Genomic DNA, 15,924 nt, shown 5'->3' with positions numbered 1-15,924 from the left:
GATCCCACGCATCACCTCGGCGTGGAGCCATCCAATGTCCCGATCTCGACCTGCCGGCACGTCTCAACACAACGCGGTCGCCATAACGACCCTTCCTATCGGGCTGCCAGCTCCGCCTAGTGGAGCACGGACGCGGCCGTTCAAAGCGAGGCCCAGCACGCACCGAGGGCCTGACTCGGCTATAAGTCGTTCTAAACTCTACCCCGTCTAACGTCGATGCTTCACCTGCATGCTTACATCCCGCAGCCCGTTCCTTGCTCACACATCCAGCCGTGCTCATGCTCCTCGTACCTTTCCTTACACACCCAGGTACCCTCATTCCGCTCACAGCCTTGGTCACACACCTGACCACCGAACACTTTGGCACACATTCGTTGGTCGCACACCTCACCAAAACACCTCTTCGCGCCCCCTCCTCGGTCACCTCCTCTGTGACAATCACAGGTGTGCCCTCATTCACACACCCAACCACGTGCCTCACCACCAACTCCAGCGTGCATTCCCACTCACGCTCTACCATTCCAGGTGTGCATCCTTCCATCCCAGGTGTACATCCTCTCTCACCTGTCACAACTAACTCACGCTCCATGTCACTCTCACTACTCTCACCTCCATTCTTGGCAGCGCACTCACCCTTACTCTTGACAGCGCACTCTTTCCTCGTGCACCTGTCCGTCACACACCTTTCTCGCGCACACTCTCCCGTTACACCCTCTGTAACACTCACCACAGGTGGACACTCTTCCTTACTTCTGACAGCGCACTCTTTCCTCATGCACCTGTCCGTCACACACCTTTCTCGCGCACACTCTTGCGCACACTCTCCCGTCACACCCTCTGTAACGCTTACCACACCGCGCTTCCATGTGCTCCCTCGCACACTCGCTACGACCGACTCACTCTCGCCAGCACCCTCACTCCTTGGCGTGCACTTTTTCCTCACACACCCCAGAGTCGGACTTTCTCGCACACCTCCTTTTTCGCACACCAGACCTGTCGCACACTTCACCAATGGCCTCTCACGAACACCCGGATCCAAACCAATCCCCAAGCTTCTTAAATCCCCTGGCGCATCATACGCACGACCATATTGGTCACCACTTACACCGGGTCCTCTTCCTCTTCGCTTCTCCTCCATCACCTGCGAATCCCTCATCCGGTTAATGAGCACATCATCACGATCCGAACACAGACTTTGGACCAATTCTTTTACTTCCTCCTTTATCTCTTTCTTATCCTCTCTCCGTCGCTTCTTAATTTCGCTCACCCCTTCTTCCACTTCTTCTAATTTTTGCTTCATCTCCTTCATCTCTTCGTGCGCCCCTTTAAGTTCTTCCTCTAACTCCACTTTATTTTTTTCTATGTGCTCCCGCACCTCCCGCTCTTTAACCTCCATTACCTCTACCACCTTGTCCATTTTCCTCGTCAGGTCCTCATGTACCGTCTGGCACTCTTTTTTAATTACCCCTACGTCCTTTTTCATCTCTTTCTGTGTCGATTTTAAACCCTCTATTACCGCTGTGTTCTTCTTTACCTGGTCCCCCAACTCCTTTTGTCCCACTGTCAGTTGTTCTACTCCCAGCGTCAACTCCTCTATACCACCTTGCAATTTTACAGTCCCCTTTCTCACCTCTTTCTCCATGCGCTCCTTACAGTGCCTCACCTCCTCGCGCACTCCTCCGACCTCCTCACTCACTCCTCTTCTGATCTCCTCTCCCATCACTTGCATCTCCTGCCCAGATGCCACCCTCATCTGCTCCATTTCCTCCCTGTGAGCATCCAGTTTGGTTTCTACCCCCATTCTGACCCCCTCTATCTGCTGCTCCATTTGTTTAACTTCCCTTTCCGCTTGGTCCCTCATGTCCCTCAATTTGCCTTCCATACTGTTTTCTAACCCCTCTAACCCATTTTTCACTCCCTCTATTTGATTCTCTTGAGCGGCCATTCTGTTTTCTACCCCCGTTAACCCATTTTTCACTTCTTTTATCCCGTTGTCTAACCCCTCAAAATTATTGTCTAACTTCCCAATTTTCTTGTCTAACTCCTCAAAATTATTGTCTAACTTCCCAATTTTCTTGTCTAACTCCTCAAAATTATTGTCTAACTTCTCACCGGTACCCCTCGCTTCGTCCCTCATTACCCCCATTTGGTTTCCCATTACCCCCATTTGGCCCTCCAATCGCTCACCCTGAGCATCCATCCGGTTCCCCAACCGCTCACCCAATCGCTCAATTTGGCTCCCCATACTCATCTGTACAGCTGCCTGTAACTGCGCAATGAGGGCCTGCATGTCAATCGGCTGCATGTTAAAGCCCGCTGATACAGCCGGCTCGGCTACCGCACGCTCGTGCGAGGCGCCTTTTTGCGCGCCCGCTACTTCGTGCGTGACGGCGCTATTTTGCGAACCTGCCGCCCTCACTGCTTCGCTCTCCTCTTGTCCCTCAATTTGGTCCTGGATCGACCCTACCTCACTCTCCTTTACCGGACCCCAGCCGTCTTGATCCGCCATAGCGCGACTTGCAAAATTCGAGTTTCGTAAAACAAAACAAATTTCGGCCGCTCCAAATTTTGACCAAATTTTTTTTTTCCTCTATTCGTTTTTTTTTCTTCAAAATTTGGTCGGGCCTCGAATCTCACTCCCGACACCAATTGTTACAGACACGACTTTGATGTTAAAGTGGGCCGAGCGGAATGGCCGTCGTGTCCGCACAAATTACCCGACTATACTCGACGTTGACGAAGTCGCGCGATGCTGGCTCAATAAGGAAAAGAAGACACCCGGCTGGATTACAATAACACAATACGACACCAATGTTTCAATTCTCAAGTATATTCGTACGGAAAAGGTTAGATTACAGGGGCTAGAGGTATATTACAGGAAGACAGGCACTTAGACACACTCTTATATTAACCCCGGACAGACGACAGACACACGGGACACCGGTGACTCACACGGGGGTTTGATGGCTAGGAAAGGCAGGATCGATGGCTCCAGGTCCTCCTGGGCTCAAAGGTCAGAATCGACTCGGTCCGGTCCAGAGATGCGGGGAGGTCGCAGCGCTCGGATGGCGTCTTGTCTGCTCAAGCTGGGGGCGCATCTGACTCAGCGCTCGCAGGTGGCTTTTCTTCTCCAAGCTCGGGGCGCATCTCACGTCACATCCGGCGCGTGGCCGCGTATATCCGGCGGGGAGTGACACGCCCTCGGCTCGTTAGCTCCGCCTCGTGGAATCGGCACGTTGCTTCTCATTGGGTGCGTGCGGGGGGTTTACCAGGCTCCGCCCTTGACGAGGAGCTGACAAGGAGCCCCTTCGTGGTAACCCCGTGGAGCGCATGGTCTGGAGCTAATCGAGCCGGTGGGAGGACGCATCCTCCCCCGCTCCGCCGCCATCTCCTCTGTTGTTGTTGTAATTGTTGGGGAAGAAGATGGAAGGAGGTATGGGAAAGGTCCTAAACTCACTACTGATGCCATATAATCACATTCTGGTGCAACGAAGAGTCATAATTAATGGAAACGAGGCCTTAACTGACATAGATTAAGAATAACTAGGAAGATGTCCGAAAGTTGTCTACGTGTGGTGCGGTGGACCTGGGCACGACATTTAATGGGGGAATAAGGGGAAGGTCGGCTCTACTGATTGTTATTTACATGCAATGGGACTAGGGAATGGGGGATTGGGGAAAGTTGGGGAGTATTGGAGAAAATAGGGGAATATTTACAAGCGGATATGGAGGCCAAATTCCATATTCGCAACAATATGTTTATTATTGATATGTTTATTATTGATATGTTGTTATTGATATGCTTGTAAAATCAATAAAATACGTTTTGTGCGCACGTTTTGTTTTTCATTACTGTATACCTACTTTTGCAGCCCCCTGTATATATATATATATATATATTCACATACATATATATATATATATATATATATATATATATATATATATATATATATATATATATATATATATATATATATATATATATATAAAGTCACGTGAAAAAGTAAGTACACCCCATGTAAAGTTTTGACTTTTTCTACATATTTCAACATACAGCTATTTGATCTTCATTTCAACAATATTGATAGATGAAGGTGATATAATATAACAAATATCATGAAACATTTACATTTTGTAGTCCATTGTATAATTTAAATAAACATAAATGCAAATTTCGCATGTGGAAAAAGTAAGTACACCCATACATTTATCACTACTTCAAATACCTAAAATTAGAATCAGGTGCACCAGCTCAGGTGCAAATGATTAGAACATGTTGGAGGAATGAGAGGATCTTGGAGGAACCTGTCTTATTTAAACCTCAGACATTTAGTTTGTTTTGCTCTTTGTTGTTGAAGTGTGCGGCATCGCCATGCCTAGATCAAAAGAGCTCTCTGAGGCCTTCAGAAAAAGGTTATAGATGCCTACGAGTCTGGGAAGGAATTTAAAAAGATCTCCAAACAATTTGAAATCAATTGTTCAACTGTCCGGAAGATAATCTACAAGTGGAGAAGAATCTAAACAACTGCCAACTTGTTCAGGCCAGGCCGCCCCAGCAAGTTCAGCCCGAGAGCAGACCACAGGATGCTGAAAGAAGTCTCTAAGAACCCCAGAATGTCATCACGGGACCTACAGGTAGCTCTTGCCACTGTTGATGTCAAAGTGCACGAGTCTACCAATAGAAAGAGGCTGCACAAATTTGATCTACATGGGAGGTGTGCCAGGAGGAAACCTTTGCTGTCCAGAAAGAGCATCAGGGCAAGACTAAAGTTTTCCAATGAACACCTCGGCAAAGACCAGCACTTCTGGAACAATGTGCTCTGGACAGATGAGTCAAAGGTAGAGCTATTTGGCCACAGTACCAGAAGACATGTTTGGTGAAAACCAAAGACAGCATTTGACCACAGGAACCCGATACCAACTGTAAAGCATGGTGGTGGAAATCTTATGGTTTTAGTCAGGTTCACGATGTCAATAAATTATATTTCGTTCAAAATCATGGTAGATTAGCAAACCTATACAATTTTGGAAAGGTTATAGCATAAGGAAACTAAAAATCAATGTTTACATTTGGAGAGATACCTGTATGGCGGCCATTTTGGATTTTCAAAATGGCCACTGTAAAATACATATTTTGTTCTATTTCTGCCTCTAATTACCCTAAAAACTTTTAAAAATATACTAAACCTATATTTTCAGGGACAAGGAATCCAATGAAAGTATCAAATTAGTGCTATGGGGAATGGTAAGACGAATCAAAGGTTTTGAATTGCAAAATACTGTCTTTATATTCGCGATAAGTTGCATAATCAAATACATGTTATCATTTTGTACAGGCAGTTGATAACATCAAAATGTGTCACAATAATTCATATCACCAAACATACACAGGCAGTCAGCAAAATCATATATACACATGCAGTCAGTATAACTTCACATCTACACAGGCAGTCAATGACAAAATATACACAGGCAGTCAATGGCATCAAACATACACGATTACAGAATATGCCATTTAGAGTTAGTCATCACTGTCCTGTGTGTCGTATCCGACAATATAGTCCGCAACGTTTTCACAGTCCGTTCCACACAAGCAAAGGTCGGTCAAATTGATTGGCAAATCGAATTGGTCGAATGGTCGATCGAATCGAATTCTATGAATCGAATCGATCGAAATGGTCAAATGGTCGATCGAAACGATTGGTTGAATTGGTCGAATTGGTCGAATCGAATTGGTTGGAATTGGCAAATGTAAACATTGATTTTCAGATTTTCCATGTAATAACGTTTCCAAAAATGTATAGGTTTGCTAATCTACCATGATTTTGAACGAAAAAACATCGTGAACCTGACTATTTGGGGCAGTTTTGCTGCATCAGGGCATGGGCAGCTCACCATCATAGAATCCACTATGAATTCTTCATTGTACCAGAGGGTGCTTGAGGATAATGTGAGGCCATCTGTCAGAAAGTTGAAGTTCAACCGAAGGTGGACCTTGCAACATGACAATGACCCTAAACATACCAGTAAATCCACCAAGGAATGACTGAAAAGAAAGAAATGGAGGGTTCTGGAATGGCCAAGTCAAAGCCCGGATCTAAATCCCATCGAGATGTTGGGGGGGGATTTGAAACGAGCTGTGCATGCAAGAAACCCCTCAAGCATCGCACAGCTGAAAGAATTCTGCATGGAGGAGTGGGCAAAAATTTCTCCCAGTCGATGTCAGAGACTGGTAGACAGTTATAAGAAACGCATACTTGAGGTTGTTTCTGCCAAAGGGGGCAATACCACCTCTTGGAGCCAAGGGTGTACTTACTTTTTCCACATGTGAAATTTGCATTTATGTTTATTTAAATTATACAATGGACTATAAAATGTAAATGTTTCATGATATTTCTTATATTATATCACCTTTATCTATCAATATTGTTGAAATGAAGATCAAATAGCTGTATGTTGAAATATGTTGAAAAAGTCAAAACTTTACATGGGGTGTACTTACCTTTTCACGTGTGTGTGTGTGTGTGTGTGTGTGTGTGTGTGTGTGTGTGTGTGTGTGTGTGTGTGTGTGTGTGTGTGTGTGTGTGTGTGTGTGTATGTATATATATATATATTTATATATATATTTATTTATTTATTTATTTATTTATATATTTTTATATATATATATATATATATATATATATATTTATTTATTCATTATTTATTTATATATTTATTTATATATTTATTTATTTATATATATATATATATATATATATATTTATGTATATGGGAGCGTACGCTGGATCAGCACGTCGCTGTGTCCTTGGACAACTCCTCAGCCAAATCCCGACAGACCACTGTGTGTGCTACGGAATGAGGTGTTTTTGCGGTGGCCGGAATGCAAATTCTGCCACCAACCTCCTTGAGAGAGGACCCAGTACCCTGGTACTCATTTGGCCAACTTTGGAAGGATGACAGGCTGAGTCAACCCCACCTGATATTAATTCAACAGCTGAACGGGATTCCAACTCGGGACCTTAGGATCCCAAGCCCGCCGCCATAACCATTAGGCATAACAGGTGAATGTGACTACCTATACAACAATTCCAAGTCGACACCAAGTACTGCATTATTTGGTGTCTATCTCCGGGGTGTAACCAATGGAAGATGTCGCAGTTCATTCGATCTGGATAGTTGATGGCATAGAAATGTTGCAGAAGCATTAACCCTCTGATCGACCAAGAACATGCAGCTTTTGTGTAGAATTACTTGAGAAATTGATAAACCATTCATCAATGAGAGGTATCCAGCTGTAAGCGTGAATAACACAGAAAAGAGCTGCAAGTGTGGCACAAGTGGTCAAGATGTGGTACAAGTTAGCCACTACCAGTGTCGTGTAAGACGTTTTTGGTGGGAAGCATCAATAAAGTAAATTTGGTGGAGTTCATGTACAATACGTAGAAACAAGTGTCACCGAATAAGTTGAAGTATATCAAGGAATATATCCCAAGAGAAGAGGAATGCTGTGCATTATTTCCTTTTGAGGGTGAGCTAAAGAGCCAACCTATACGAGAATTGAAGTGTGGTCACCAGGAACCTGATATATGCATGCTACTCCATTGTCATATTTCTTCCAAGCTTTCCTCAACTCCTCAGTGTAATCATCAAAAGTCCAGATAGAGACTTGTTCATTTTAGCACTTTATTTTGACTGGACTATCAGGACATGTATTCTTGTTTCACACTGGCAAGGGCAAGACTTTAAGAAATAGAACGGCACTCGGTAGAGCATACCTCTGCCAGGCTGAGTGGTTTATGTTTATGTCTGCCAGGTTTATGTCTGCCAGGTATCCCACAGATAGGCTGGATCTGGATATATTATATTTATTTATTGATAGGCTGGATCTGGATTCGGACCTGAATCAAAATCTAATCGGCTTGTTCTTGTCAACTAACCAACTCGTCCACCTGGTTTTGTCGTAACCTGTCTGCAACGTTTTTTTAAATGTGATGCAATACAATATATCGTTTTTGGCCCCATCTCTCAATGTTGACGATTCACATATGGAATTAAAAATTTCTTGTATCGGGATCCGGATCTTCACCAAAATCTAATCAAGTCATCGTTGTCACACACCTAACATGTTCACCAAATGTCGTCCAAATCTGTCCACATCTTTTTGAGATATCTATCCTGCTCTCACAGACAAACAAACAAACAAGAAGACGTCATGCGCAGCACGATACTTGCAAAATCCGCACCCCCCGCCCCCCCCCAAAAGGTTTTCCATTGATACAGCAAATTGTCCATTTCATGAAGATTAAAATTTACAATCTTGATCAAAGCTCAGGTCAACAGGATGAAAAGTGACGTTTTTCAGATAAATAATGATGATTTTGGAAGGTTGACCTTGAGTTGACCTTTGACCTTTTGACCTCAAAAATAGTTAGTTTCCCTATTTAGAGACTCAATGTGCCAATGCTGTTCAATTTTCAAGTCAATCGGATGAAAATTAAGGATATTAAAAATTTGGCCTATGTTGAACTTTTGGCCTCTGTTGACCTCAAAAATAGATGGCGGTTGAATTCAGTGACCATATATATAAATCCTCTTTGAAGTTGAAGTCAATCAAATGAAAATTGGTGATTTTAGAAATTTGGCCTATGTTGACCTTTTGGCCTGTGTTAACCTCAAGTATACTTGGTGGTTGAATTCAGTGACCAGATATGCAAGTGGTCTTCAAATTTCAAGTCAATCGGATGAAAATTGAGGATTTTAGAAATTTAGCAAAGTTGGTGACCTTTGGTCTATGTTGACCTATTGACCCCCAAAAACAATAGGCTTCTTGCTTTTGACCAACTCCACCATTTGGTGAAGTTTCATGAAGATCAGTTGAAAATTGTGACATGTAGGCCGGTGACAAACAAAGACAAACAGACTAACAGACAGAACCACAAACACAACTGACCAATATACTTGAAAAATCTTCGATTTTGCAAGTAACAAACAGACAGGGGTGAAAACACAACCTCCGCTCACCTTAGTTGGCAGAGGTAACGATGGACATATCAGCCATGAGCCGTCCCTTTGGTGAGGAGAAAGCAAGAATGCTGATTGGTCTTCACTCACTGACTGGTTCTAGGTGTGCCTCGGTAAGTGGATTTAGAGGGAAGGAGAAGACTATCCAAGCCAAATTCCTCTTCAGCGATGTTGAAGAGTAACCACCTTTTAGGACAATTGGTGATGGCTTCCAAATGGATGCAGACGAATATTAAAAAAGCTATTGTCTGCAACCCCCTGCTCACGATCTGCTCATCGTCCGCAGGTTGTAAGATCTGCAACTTCGGACGAGAAGAATTTCCCATCAAATTGTATGCATTTCTCCGTGATTAGACAATGTACGTCACTATTTTCTTTTTCGATATAAAAATTTGGAAAATAACTTTTCAGCATTGTGGAGTTTTACATTAGCAATCAATATCTTTAACTATCAAATTGAGGAGTTTCAACGTGGATCCATGAGGTGTGCCACAAAAATCATTTTCTGAGTACCGTAAATTTCGGACCATTGAGCGCATCGTTATATAAGCCGCATCCCCTAATTTTTTTTTAAATCTGGAATTTAAACACACACAAGCCGCACTGGTTTATAAGCCGCAACCATTTATTAACCACAAAATGTGAGAAACTCGACAGCCACAGAAACTTGTCAGACGCGCGCAAAGCACAAATTCAATCACAAATTCAGTGACAAAGCAACACAAAAATAAAAATACAGCGACACCAAAGATACACAATAATACACACAATCAAAAAATACCGGTAGTCACATTTATTCGTCGTCGTCATCATTTCCACTGAAGCCACTGAAAGCTTCGTCTTCAGTGTCCGAGTTGAACAACAGAAGCACAGCTTCTTCTGCTATGGCTGCATCGCTGACCCCGGCCTCTTTTTCACTGTCGGATGAATCCGAGTCTTGCTGGCTGGAGCTGGTGGCTTCTCTGTCGTCTGCTACATACAAGAGTTCAGCTTTGCGAAAGCTGTTGACGATCGTAGATTGTTTTACTTTTCCCCACGCTGTCAAAATCCATTGACAGACCTCCGCGAAGCTTGCTCGTCGCATACGTCCAGTTTTGGTGAAAGATTTTTCGCCACTGGTCATCCATGTTTCCCATTCGACACGCAGTGCTACTTTGAAAGCACGATTAACACTGATATCAAGAGGTTGAAGATATTTGGTCGTGCCGCCTGGGATCACTGCTGGGATGGAGTTAGTCGATCTGATTGCTTATTTTACGGTATCAGTAATGTGGGCCCTCATGCTGTCCAAAACCAACATGGCCTTGTTTCGGTGGAAGAACCCTCCCGGTCGCTTGCCGTAGCACTCAGTGAGCCACGTCTTCATTAGCGTTTCATTCATCCACCCTTTCTTGTTCACTTTAATAATGATTCCTTTTGGAAACTTCTCCTTTGGCAACGTAACGCGTTTAAATATGACCATTGGTGGAAGTTTTTCTCCGGATGCCGTGCAGCTCAGTACGCAAGTAAAATTGGTTTTCTCGTGACCAGTTGTTTTTAAACAGATGGACGATTCGCCTTTTTTGTTTACAGTCCGATTGAGAGGTCGATCAAAGGTCAGAGGGACCTCATCCATATTAATTATGTCCTGTGGAGCAATGACGTTCTCTGCTATTTTCTCCTGCGTGTAGTTCCGAAAGTTTGCGATTTTTTCTTCGAAGTCAGGAGGGAGTTGTTGACAGAGAGTCGTTCGTGCTCTGACAGAAAGACCTTTGCGTTTCATAAATCTGAAACACCATGACTGCCCGCCCTGAAATTTTTCTATTTTCTTTTCTGCAGCGATCGATCTTGCTTTGAGTCTAATCTGAACAGTAGAAACACCCCGACCATCCACTCTCTGTGTGTTAACCCAGTCTTCAAGTTCGTCTTCCAGTTCGGGCCATCGGCATTTCCTACCTCTGAAAGCCTTTGTTGACTTTTTGCAGCGAGAAAGTTCGCCCCTCTGCTTTCTCCAACGTCTGATCATGGATTCATTCACTCCAAGTTCATAGGCAGCAGCTCGGTTTCCCTTTTCAATAGCCAGTTCGATCGCCTTCAATTTGAAAGCTGCATCGTAAGCATTGCGTCGTGTTTTCGGCATGATGGAAGTTGTCTGCGCAAGGGCGATTAACTGAATGTTTCGTGTGTGTAAAGGCCGTGTGTAAATTTGGAGGAAAAAACCATAAACAGTTATCACTAGCACACTTTTACAGTGAGTTTTGAATTCACGAAGAGTCAAAACCAGTTTTGAAACTTAATGTGAATCTAAACATAGACTGGAGACTGACGACAACAACTTGATTTGGCCTGAACGCGTCATCAGGAAAACCCGCAACATCGGAAAATTCCATAAACAAGCCGCATCGTTATTTTAGCCGCAGAGGTCAAAGTTGAGGGAAAAAGTTGCGGCTAATAGTCCGAATTTTACGGTATGTACTAAAGGTCCTTGATGAAAACTGAAAAATTTAATTTGGATTTTATTAACATGCACTCTTTGTCTCCAGGTTGAAGGTGAAGTGAAAGCAATTGTGGCAGGTGGGTTAACCACAGCCAAGGCAGACGGTGTGCTGAACATCGTGAAACCTCTTAGTGCTGCGCTTGATGATAACGAAGGACGCAAACTGCTTGAGGAGAACAAGAAACTGCATGTCGAAATGCAGAAACTCCGGGAGGAAAACCGACGGCTTGGGGTGAGCATGGGATCTGGGGTGATTTGAAAGCAAACCATACTGTTGGTGTAGCTGAGGTAACCTCACCAAAAGCTGATGCAAGAAAAGGTAAAAGGTGAAGGTCAACGGTACTGATGAGGGTTATGATGTTTGTTATTGTTATGAATTTGGTAATGCAACATCTAGAGCTAGGTAGATCTGAATAGGTAGGTATTCGGCTGTCGTGACAGGGACTCTACATGTAATAAGTTATTGATGTTCAGGCGGTTGTCGGGGTAAGATGTATGAGTGTGGATCTACCTGGAGATTCGAGTGTTAAATAGTGAGGGATTAAAGGTAACGCCCCTGTGAGTATCACCTAGTAATCAAACCTTTGTCCTTTATGGCACTGCAAACCACATAAACATTAGTTAGGTCCTTAGTGCAACATTAAATAATTCCCTTTCCCTGACATTGACTTCGTAATAAATGGGCACCAACCAGGTCAAAAACACCGCCATAATTGGCCGCCACCGTGTACACCTCAAAAGGCCTACAAACCTGGCCGGCACGTGTTATGCCAGGACCGCGGGGTCACGGACGGGAGATGTCAGGAGTCGCATGCCGCAGAGGGCGTGACCTGGGCGAGTTGGGAGGCTTTGATTGGCTGAGGAGCGCGCCAATGTGACGTCATCGGCCACCAATATAGGCGACGGTCGGACGCCATTTCGGCAGTTCGAGTGGGAGTTCGAGTGGAGTCCAGAGTTCGAGTGGGAGTTCGAGTGGGAGTTCGAGTGGAGTCCAGAGTTCGAGTGGAGTCCAGAGCTGAGAGAGTTGAGTCGCAGAGTTCGTTGTTACAGTTCCGTACCAGAGTTCGTGGCAGTTGGCACAGGACACGGTTCGTTGAACATTCGTGACCACAGCTCGTTGCAGTTGGCAGTTGGCACTTGGTTTTGGTTGCTTCGTGCAGCCCTGCGGTGGACCGTTGGAGCAAAGGAGCTCGTGGTGTGTGTGGGCCGTTGGACCGACGAGGCCTGGTGGCGCTTGGAGGCGGACGCAGAGGGCCGTGGAACTTGGAGCGAGGTGTGCGATCGGGCCGAAAGGAGCGGTGTTGGACGGCAGCCACAAAGACGACGAAAGACCAGATAAGCCCGAATCCGCGTACATTTTGAACGACGTGACGTGTTCTTTTCGTAATTAATCTCCCTCGTTTTGTGTTTGATATCAGTCGTGTGGGGACGTCCCGATTTAGTTATTAGTATTACCGGCGCGTGTTTTTTTCACTGTTATTACTTTTCAATAATAAATCCTTATATTATTTTCTGTACATATTTGAACGCAGTTTCCTGGGTGTTTCATTTTAATAGATAAGGCTGTGGAGCTCGTTGCGTCTGGCCTCCCGCGCGTTTAACTTTGTGTTGAGCTTGAATCCGCCATTGAGTTTTCGCCTCGGGAGTGTAAAGTCTCGCAATCGGTCATCCGTGTTACCCTACGGTGTTCACCAAGGGTAGTCACGCGACAAGTGGTGTCAGGAGTGGGATTTGAACCCGTCGGACAAATTTTTTTTGTCCGCGGCGAGACATCGACACGGTCGGACAAATTTTTTTGTCCGCGGCGAGACATCGACACGGTCGGACAAATTTTTTTGTCCGCGGGGCGACATCGACACGGTCGGGCGTACATTGCGCTCGACGTTCGAACGCAAAATTTTTATAGTCGAGGCGGAGAAATTTAATAATCAATCGGGCAAACGGAGCGCGATATCGCGTCTTCGTCAAATTTAAATTGTTTCAGGAATTATTAAAATAAATACGCGCGCGGGAAACAATCTTCCGGAAAGCGGATGTCGGAAATTGATGAGATGGAAGTACGCAGCGAGGCCTCCGTCAGCGTCGGGAGTGAGCCGGAAATAGGGGAATTAGATGCAGAGGTGAGCCTTGGAACCTCCCTCGTCCCGAGCACCAACTTATCCCCCTCCCCCACCGGGGAGTCGGGAGCAGTAGGAACGGCCCCGACAACCGACCAGATGTTGGGTCAATTGCTTCGAAAAATTGACGGGCTGGAAAATAAAATGAGTAAGGAATGTAGGGAAGGAATGAAGGGAATGAGTGAGCGATTGGAGGAACAAATGGGACAAATGAAAAGTGGGATGGAAAATAAAATGGAGTCCCAGGGGAAGGAATGGAGGGAAGGAATGAAGGGAATGAGTAAGGATATGGGAGAAATGAAAAGTGGGTTGGAAAATAAAATGGAATCGCAGGGGAAGGAATGGAGGAATGAAATAAAGGAAAGGAATGAACAATTGGAAGGAAAAATTGGGGAAATGGCACAGCAGCTGGGGGAACGAATTGATGGCATAGAAGGGAGAGTGCAAAACCAAATTACGGACAGACTGGGGAAATTTGAGGGTAAAGTAGAAACTCAAATGGGGGAGATGGAAAAAGCCATAGGGGTGGAAATTGAATTGAAACGGGAAGAATTAATGTCAAAAATAGAGGAGGGCGTGACGCAGGCTGTCCAAATGGGGGAAAAGTTGGAGGGTCAGATTGGTGCCACAAATGCTCGAATTGATAAAGCAAATGGGGACCTGGAAGGCTATCGGGGCCGGGTGGATGCCAGAATGCTACAGCAGAGTGAGGAATGGGGACTGCTCAACCGGCAGGGGGGCAAATTGGCCGAGGAGGTGAGGGGGTTGGAAACCCGCATAAAAGAGCAGGAGCAAGGGTTAATTGAGAAAGGCCTGTGGGGGCCACTAATGGATAATGAAAGGGTGAGTGATTTTATGCAGGAGCGACTGGAGATCTGGGACAATACCATCAAGAAGGAGGTTGGTCGGGTTCAAGAGAGCCTGAAGGAAGAGGTGAGTAGGTCGGTTAAACATTTTCAGGACCAGATTAAGGTGACCCAGGAGACCCTCACCACGAGCCACATTTGGACACCAGAGGCTCCGAAACGGAATACCCAGTTGGGGGGGTGTTTTGGCCCCGGACTGGATTTGGACAGAGAGGAATCGGGGAATAGAGTCTCTGGAAAAACAATCCCCCTCGTACATTTTGACGGATCAGGGAGCCTCGAGGCTTTCCTGACACAATTTGAGTGCGTGTCTCAGCTCAATGGTTGGGGAGAGCGGGAGCGCATGGGGAATCTGGTGGCGACACTGCGTGGGTCAGCCGCCGACGTGTTGAACGTAGTCCCAGAGGGAATATTGACCAGCAAGGCCATTTGTGAGGCCTTGAATAACAGGTACGGGACAGGCGCAAGGTGCGACCTGGTCAGGGCACAGCTGCTGCATCGCAGGCAAAAGCCTAATGAGACGTTGCAGGAGCTGGCCCAGGATATATACCAGTCTGTGAGGATAGCATACAGGGACCTACCAGCACAGGCGTGGGACAAGCTGGCGATAGAAAAATTTATGGCGGCTCTCCCTGATCCTGAGGTCCGGACGTTGGTGGAGTTACAGGACCCACCCACGGTGCACCGGGCAGCGGAATGCGCGGCGAGACTGACCTTTTTGAGAAGGTCGAACCGCGCATCGGAGAGGGCACCTGTGACGGTACGGCAGACCGAGGTGCGGGATCGGGAAAAGCCAGAGGATGACATCGGGCGAATGTTAAGGGGAATCAGCCGCCAGCTGACAAATTTGATGGGGGGACAAATTGCAGGGAGCGAGTCACGACAGGGTGGTCCAGGTTGGCCATCAGGACGGCCTGATTTTTATCGGGCTGGGCCGGGAGAAAGGGGGGCTCCACCTGGCTACCAGAGGGGTCCGTTCTTGGGGACTTGTTTTAGATGTGGGAGAAGAGGGCACAGTCAGAGGAATTGTCGGCAACCATATGGGCCCCCACCTCCTGAGAGGCTTCGCAGTCCAGAAAGGAGGGGGCCCCCAGTAGGTCCACAGGCGCCAGACAGAGGACCACCACCTCGGCCTGGGCCAATAGCAATAGAGTGTGCAGGAAACTAGAACGAGCCGAGCATATGGGCCATGCTCGGCTGGCATGTGTATGGCAAAGCATCTTTCTTTGGTGAGGTTAGTAAAATGTGACAAATGGTTGGCATGGGTAATCTGTGGGTTAGATGGAAATTTAAGGGTGGATTTTGAAATGCTATGGTGGACACTGTACAGTGACGCCATTATTGATCCAGGTGTGTAGACCAAAGTGTTGGAGGCTGTGATGAAATTAATAGGGTAGCAAGACACAGCTTTCAACTGGTTGCGGGGGCAACTGTGCTG

At 45.8% G+C, this 15,924-nt stretch overlaps 1 protein-coding gene across 1 annotated transcript in view; it reads left to right on the top strand.

Annotated features, from left to right (window-relative positions):
• The window catches only part of LOC137434043 (vesicle-associated membrane protein-associated protein A), a 70,845-nt gene that overhangs the window by 39,264 nt on the left and 15,657 nt on the right, over positions 1 to 15,924 (top strand). Inside the window, exon 5 of the mRNA XM_068126654.2 lies at positions 11,550 to 11,735. Within this exon, the coding sequence (XP_067982755.1) occupies positions 11,550 to 11,735 (186 nt within the window). The remainder of the gene's footprint in view (positions 1 to 11,549; positions 11,736 to 15,924) is intronic.

Source organism: Myxine glutinosa, chromosome 10 (genome assembly GCF_964187855.1).
Source record: "Myxine glutinosa chromosome 10, kmMyxGlut1.1, whole genome shotgun sequence".
Classification (NCBI taxonomy): domain Eukaryota; kingdom Metazoa; phylum Chordata; class Myxini; order Myxiniformes; family Myxinidae; genus Myxine; species Myxine glutinosa.
This window is presented reverse-complemented; position numbering and strand designations above follow the sequence as displayed.